Source organism: Mercurialis annua, linkage group LG2 (genome assembly GCF_937616625.2).
Source record: "Mercurialis annua linkage group LG2, ddMerAnnu1.2, whole genome shotgun sequence".
Taxonomy (NCBI): Eukaryota; Viridiplantae; Streptophyta; class Magnoliopsida; order Malpighiales; family Euphorbiaceae; genus Mercurialis; species Mercurialis annua.
In genome coordinates this window covers 51095222-51102972 of record NC_065571.1, presented here as the reverse complement: position 1 = coordinate 51102972, position 7751 = coordinate 51095222, and the positions used below count along the sequence as shown (strand labels likewise).

The window sequence follows — 7751 nt, the reverse complement described above, 5'->3', positions numbered from 1 at the left end:
TAGCCACACTTCTCTCCTCTCTCTAATCTCCTCTTCTCAATTTTTTTTTTCGTTCTTCTACTTCTCTCAAATGTCTCTTACGTTCGTTTACTTTTATTACACATCGCCTTTTTCCATATAGTTGTTGCGCGTCTTTCAGTTAATTTCTCGTCGTATCTCTCGATGTCGCATTTTTTCGATGAATTTTTCATCGCCGCATCATTGATTTTCTAGTCACTGCGTTTTTTTCCAATGAATTCCTCGATATTAATTTTAAATTTTTTTATAATATTTTAGATTTTTTGTGATAATTTAGATGTTTTGTAAAAAGATTATTGTAAATTTATTTTTTTTGTTTATAAAATTTTTCTATTGTTCATATAATTATTTTGTTTTTCTCTTGTTTATAAATTTATTTTTTTATTTTTGATAATATTTATTTTATAAAAATGAATTGATTTATGGTGTATTTGCAGTATTTTTATAGTGTATTTACAATATATTGTATTTTTTGTGTATTTGCAGTATATTTATGTTATACATTATAAAAAACACTATAGATACACTATAGATACATTATTAAAACACTATGATTACACTAAAAACACACCATAGATACACTATAAAAATATCATAATTACACTACAAATATACAATTAAAAAACACATCAGAAAAATGTCTCCAGGAAAAACCTATAAAAAAAATATAAATCAGTAAACAGTAAAAATAAATATTTTAAAATTGTTTTTTAAAAAACTGATAAGAAAAATAATTTATAAATATATTTGAAAAAAAATGTAAAATTGAAAATAAAATACAAAATACTCTGCATACTCTAAAAAATTTCGTCTTTTATAAATAATAGTAATAGCTATTTTCTTCTAAAAAAACGATAAAGCTATTCAATGGTGAAAAATAGGTAAAATAATTTTTATTATATAAAAACAAAACACTACTGAATAAATGGATTTTCTAAACTTTGAAAACTGTATACAAATCAACAATTTCCTAACCCGGAAAATAAATGTTCACTGTTGTTGATAAAAGGGAGCGGTGGCTATGGGGTTAGAGTAAAGGTAAAACAGCAATGGTTCAATTCAATGAACCTTTTAAATTCCTGCCAGCCTTAATAAATAAGGCTTAAACAAATATAGTTGCGGGTTTTATTGTACAATTATTATAATATTATCATCGTTTTGTCGAAGTATTATATTATAAGTGACTTAATCTATGAATGACGTGATAAACTCGGTATATTTAAAAATTTCTCTTGCCGGTTTCAAAAAAAAATATATACTTATGCCATTTTTTTATTTCCATAGTTTCAAGGATTATTTATTACGGGAGTGGCTCCTCTCAAATTCAAAATCCCTCCCCTCAAATTCATTTACATAAATGACATATAAATATATTTAATGTAATAATTTATTTATCATTTTACTCATATATTATCGAACAAAAGGTTAACGTGCCTCTTAAACTTGTGACACAGGGTTATCTAACCCAATTTATACTTTTTGAGCATTTAACCCCAAAACTCTTCATTTTTGGGTCAAATAACCCCATAATTGTATTTTTAAAACGCATAAAATACAAATCGGAAGTGGGAGATGCAAAAAAATAATTAGATACTTACCTAATTGTTACAATATAATTATCCTAAATCCATTTTTTTAAATAAAAATATAAATTATGGAGTTATTTGATCTAAAAATATAAAATTTTAGTGTTAGTTGCTCAAAAAAGTATAAATTGGGTTAGATAATATGTCAAGGGCGCATTGACCCTTTGTTCATATGTTATCTATCTAATTGTACTTGTGGAAAATAGAGAGAATTTAAAACTTGAGGGGAGCTATTTTTATTTGGAGAGATTCTTAGGTAGACTTAGTCTACCACGTCATCCGTGGGCTAAACCTATCATATAATGACACGTCATTAAAATGATGACAATCTTGTAAATTTGTTTATTACTTATTTACACATTTGAATAGTAATATTATTAGATTGTCATCATTTTATTGACATGTCATTATGTGATAAGCTGAGTCTCTGATAATTTGAATCCACAGATAACATAGTGGACTGAGTCTATCTAAAAATTTATCTATTATAATAATAATTATAGATTTCCCCACTTGCCATTAAAAAGCAGTCTTCTTGGTGGTACTGTCATTTCATTTCTGCTGCTTCTGTTCAAAAACCATTAACCCATTCATAAACAACATTCTCAATTTTGTGAGTAATAATAATAATAATACCCATTTCTGATTCTTTCTCAAGTTATTCAATCTTCACACTTAGCCCATCTTCTTCTTTTTATCTGTTTACAGGTCAGTCTGTATTTTTCTTTTAGTTCTCTTATTGCCTTTTAAATCTTCGTTTGAGTAAAGAGATCTTCTGGGTTCTCTTTGTTTGTTATAGAATGATAAATTAACTTGTAAAGATTCAAACTTTTACTATTCTCTGTTGTTGTGTGAGCTTTTAAAGCTATAAAAATGGAGCATTTCGTGGGTAATTAGATTTTTTTGTCTGATTTTGTTGTCATTGGAATATTCTGTTTTTGCATTTGACATGTTTTTGTTTTGTTATTCATACTATATTTTTGGCTTCAATGGTATGATATTTTTGGAGTGCTAATTTTTTTTCCTCATTTTTAATAGAATTAACTGTCTATTTGATTAGATGCTTGGAATTTATTATGCTATTACTCAACATGAAGATTCATTGCATACAAATTTTAATTTCTGTCTAATATAAGGGTAGCATTCTATTATTGAGCTCTCAACATTTATTATAATTTGAACTTAGAAGACCTTTAGTTAAAAACTTTCCCATTTTGAATTAATATATGTGATCATGTAAGGATTTAAATCAGGCACAAGCTTTAAACATAGATACTTGTTGTTTGAAAAAATTCCGTCGATTGTACATTGTGTGCTTGTTGATTTTCTTTTTAAGTGTTGGAACTTGGAAGTGACTATGGATTGTGTTGCTGTTTAGATAAAATATCTTCTAACTTTAATGTATTATAACAGGTTCAGTATGCCAGATGACGAAGTTTGACACACATTTATGGTTCACTGTATAAAGATGCTCAAAGCGGTATGATTCACGGAAGATATTCTGTTATGGATGTAAAGGGAGTTTCTGACATTGAGCATTCAAAATATGCATTAGGGTTTCAGCACGAATCGTGGCCTCTAGATGCCATTGATCCAGCGAAAGCTAAGTTTCCATGCTGCCTAGTTTGGACTTCGCTGCCAGTCGTCTCATGGTTGGCGCCTTTCATTGGTCATGTTGGCATTTGCAAGGAGGACGGAACTATTTTAGACTTCGCAGGATCCAATTTTGTGAGTGTTGATGATTTTGCATTCGGTGCTGTGGCTAGACATCTTCAACTTGATAGAGAGCAGGTATAGATTCATGATGCTTCTTAATTGACCCTGTTGTTTTCTCTCTATCATTTTCTCACACACAGATGCACAAATACTCATGCTAGCTTTGCTACTCATTATCTATATAGTACGGAAATGGAAATGCGGAAACATAAAGAACAGAAAACAACGAAAAGATATTTTATATAAAATGACAAACATAGAATTTTGTAGTTTCATAAGCATTTTTTAATACAAGAATGAGATGCTGAAATGTAGGATTCAAGAAATTTCCGTGCAATTGAATGATATGGCGTTTATAGATATAGAATCATGTCATATAAAACACATGGAATAGGATTGCAGAATAACACATAGTCATGCTAGCTTTGCGAGTCACCATCTATATAGTCCGGAAATAGAAACAAATGAAGGATATTGTGTTTATAAATATAGCTTCATCTTATGTAAAACAAATGGAATCGGATTGCAGAATAACATATATTGATTACTAAATTTTTCCAAACACTTCTGAATTGTGATTATCTAATACTTGTTTCAATCAGTGTTGCTTTCCTCCAAACCTAGCTAGGCACACGTGCAAGCACGGTTATCTACATTCCGACTACGGGACTGCCAACACATGGGATGAGGCTCTACAGTCAAGCGCCCGACACTTTGAGCACAAAACCTACAACCTTTTCACATGCAACTCTCATTCATTTGTTGCCAACTGTCTGAATCGACTTTGTTACCGTGGATCTATGGATTGGAACATGATAAATGTGGCAGCTCTTATTCTGTTTACGGGACGCTGGACTGACTTGAAGTCGATAGTTCGATCATCCCTTCCTTGCATAGTGGTGCTCTGTCTCGGTTTTGTTTTGGTTGGGTGGACGTTTTTAATTGGGTTATTCTTATTCTCCTTCCTCTTAATGGGATGGTTTCTATTGGCTAATTACTTGATGAAGAACTTGTTGGAATGCTAAAATTATAGCAATTAATGTCCCATATCTATTTATGGTACAATGTCCACTCATTTTGTAAGTGTTCATAATACATATGAAAAGGTTAACAGCATCTTGTAGCTGAGCTGATTATAGAATTGTCCTACAGAAGGAAACTAAACAATTGTTTACTGAATTTCTGCTTCTTTATAGGGTGGTTTCAAATTCATTAACAAAAAAAATATACGAAACATTGTAATATACATTGTTTCAGCGTCCGCGTCAACATTTTTCAATGAAAATTGGTTGATCTTTATATATGTCAATGTTCACATCTATATTTTTGTGTTTATAAAATTTCCATACTAAATTATATAAATAAGACAGTTCAGGTTTAAATTGCTAAAAGTTCACGCTAAAATTGCGGAATCGTTGCAATTACATCAAAAGCAAATCTTCTTGGTTTTTGCAGCCATAATGTTATAATTGGAACATTTTATTGGGATTTTATTAATATCCAGATACCACCAAAAGAGAAGAATCTCAAATGTTGATGATCATCCTGTTACAAAATCTTGAAGCAACTGCATTAGGGCAACAGTAGCATTCCTTGGTTTTATTGGATCACGCTATTTTTGAGTACATGCACAATGCTACAGTCTAGATATTGCCGAGAACAGAGATGAACAGTAAAGACAGTTCGAAAAACTTATAAAAGTTAGGCGAGATCCCTTGCCCTGTTAAAGTTGATCTTCAGTCTTCACTGGTTATGTCAAAAGGTCGAACTGCAAATGTTGCCCTTTGCCGCTAGACGTTAAGGAGACGGAAATCATGCTCCATACTTGGCGGCCTTCCAGAGCTTAAATGCAACTTCATGGATAAATCTGTCAACCGGTATTACGAGATTTCCTCCATGCTGCAAAGAAAACGAAAATAGTGACGGGACAAGCATCTTATCAGGGTTTAATTAAGGCAAAATGATTTTATATAGACTCATTTTGCAAGCTTAGACAATTATATCCAGACTTTAATTCAATCAAAGTTATGAAATTTCTCTTTCTTTAACTAGACTAATCAAATAAATCCACATAAGTTGGATCAGTAACGTTCTAGATCTAATTGTCCCAATTCTATCAAAATAGTCAAAGTTATAGATATATAAACTCATTTTGCCTTTAATAAATATAGTAACAGCATAATCTTTGCACATACAAGGACGGATTAAAAATGATCTAAGTTGTTTACAAAATATGTGATACAAAACTTAAATCTTACCTCTTTGAATTCTTGAAAAGAAAATGTATCTGCAGTATCCTTGCGCGTCACAGCATACTGCCATTGAGCAATTAACATCGGACAATGGTGCCTGTTGATCTCAAGTTAGATGGGTCCAATATGATAGTAGCTCAAAAATAACTACTCTATATTATTCCTCACCGAACAGAATCTCGTGGCTTTACACCTCTCATTGCATAGCTCTGACGAGGGACAAGCATGGAAAGATCCGAGTTCATTTCATCTACAGGAACCAGAACTGACAAATTGGTACTATCAATTTTCGAGATATTCCCATAGCTCATAACAAGAGACAAATGCAGGCGAGAACCAATTTCTGATCCAGGTTTTGCTATGGACATTATCTCTTCGACCATAGAATTCAGATAACGCGTGCCACATTTTACAGCTTCAGAGCTACTGTCATTTATGAATTCATTAGCCGTGATGTGAAAAATTACTAAATCAAATTGACTCGCTTCTACTGTCTTCCCTTCTTGAAATCCAAGCAACTTCAGTAGCTCAGAGGTGAGATCCTTGAAGGATGATTCAGAAGATAACTTATCATTTCCGCTGAAATATTCGAATGGCAACACGGTGAAGCCATGCTTGCTTCCAAACGATTGCAAAGAATGATTGCTTGTAATAACAGCAGCTTTCATCCCCATGAACCTGAAGTGAGATAAATATAAAGAACCATATGTAAACCGATATGTTTACCAAACGAAGGCCGGAAAAATAGGAAAAAAAAAAACTACCAAACCTTTGCGATATTGTTGGTGACAAGACACTCTTCTCAGTACTCTGGACAAAATTCAAAACAATTACAATCAGTAATGACATCTTTTAAGCAAAGGACACTATCTAATTTCTTGAAAAAAAAAAGGATTAATTGCAAATAAATTCTCAACATCCATATAAAATTACAATTCTACCACGTCTAAAATTGTCAATTTCATTCACCAACTAGTTTTTTCGCAATTCTATTACCGTTTTAAAATCTGGTGATTTTCAGCTGAGGTAGCTACTGTTGGACACAGCAAAAGGACATGCATTCCGGTAGCCACATCAGCTGAAAATAACCTAACTTTGAATCGGTGATATAATTCTAAAGAAAAAAACATCAGTGAATGAAATTGTCTAACTTTAAAAGACATAACATAATTATAATTTCATGCAAAGATCATGAATTTATTTGCAATTAATCCTAAAAGCAAATGTGGATATTCTAACCATATCTTGGTATGCATTGTCTGCATCCACCAGTAATGCAAACTCTCTTACCATCCTTTCATCCTCACTTTCTGCAATACAAATTTCAACAAAGTATAAGCAGTACGGACACCTCATTCAATCAAAGTGTCCCAGTTCGGAAACGTGTCGGTGGCTTGACGTTTGGGACACAAAACTTCATTTTTACATAGGAATCCTTAAAATAACACTGTTTGTCCGTGTCCGTGCTAGTGTCACAATTACTGTAAAGTTCCAACCAATTTAATACTGCTCTTAGGTTGATTAAACACTTATATTTCAAGATTATATAGACAGAATCTAAGTTCATAATACCATAATTCATTACTCAAACTCACTCTAAGCAGAAAAATTAAAATTAAATGAAAAAGACACCTGAAGGAGGGGCATTGGGGAGGCTCAAGAAGCCACAGGAAGCTTTGGAAGCGAGAGAGTGGATATGGGTATGTGATTCGTCGATGAACTGCGCTAATCCGTCGCCGTATAACACTAATCCTCTGCTTGGCTTGTCCGCCATTTCTCTCTCTATCAATTTCTTCAGCACCGATGCTTTTTGTTTTTTAGCTTTTTTTTGGCACAAGAATATAGACTTAAGTGGCAATATGCCCCTTAATTTGCAAGCAATGGTCAATTGACACATATATTAATTTTATGGGCAAATCAGTACACGAATTTGATGATTATGGGCAATTTGCCCCCTTAATTTGTAAGTTAATTGTCTCTTATATTAGCAATTTACTCCCTTAACTTGTAAGTTAATTTGACAAAATGGGTTAATTGCTTATAATTAACAAGTTCGTGTACTGATTTGTCAACAAAATTAATTTATGTGTTAATTGCCCATTGCTTACAAGTTGAAGGGGCAAATTGCTACTTAAGTCTAAGAATATATGTCAAAGCTTTTAATATTTATTATTTAATT

General features: G+C 32.1%; 2 protein-coding genes across 2 annotated transcripts; one reads left to right on the top strand and one right to left on the bottom strand.

Annotated features, from left to right (window-relative positions):
* Positions 1 to 2121: 2121 nt before the first annotated feature.
* LOC126666738 (protein REVERSION-TO-ETHYLENE SENSITIVITY1) lies at positions 2122 to 4499 on the top strand. Its single transcript, XM_050359596.2, has 3 exons — positions 2122 to 2312; positions 3018 to 3395; positions 3923 to 4499. The coding sequence occupies exons 2-3, from the start codon at positions 3087 to 3089 to the stop codon at positions 4343 to 4345; spliced, it is 732 nt and encodes a 243-aa protein (XP_050215553.1). The 5' UTR covers positions 2122 to 2312; positions 3018 to 3086; the 3' UTR covers positions 4346 to 4499.
* Positions 4500 to 4781: 282 nt separating this feature from the next.
* On the bottom strand, positions 4782 to 7408 carry LOC126670605 (uncharacterized). Its single transcript, XM_050364373.2, has 6 exons — positions 7205 to 7408; positions 6812 to 6882; positions 6342 to 6382; positions 5741 to 6250; positions 5579 to 5669; positions 4782 to 5219 (listed from the first exon to the last, which is right to left on the bottom strand). The coding sequence occupies exons 1-6, from the start codon at positions 7344 to 7346 to the stop codon at positions 5133 to 5135; spliced, it is 942 nt and encodes a 313-aa protein (XP_050220330.1). The 5' UTR covers positions 7347 to 7408; the 3' UTR covers positions 4782 to 5132.
* Between the last annotated feature and the right edge of the window lie 343 nt (positions 7409 to 7751).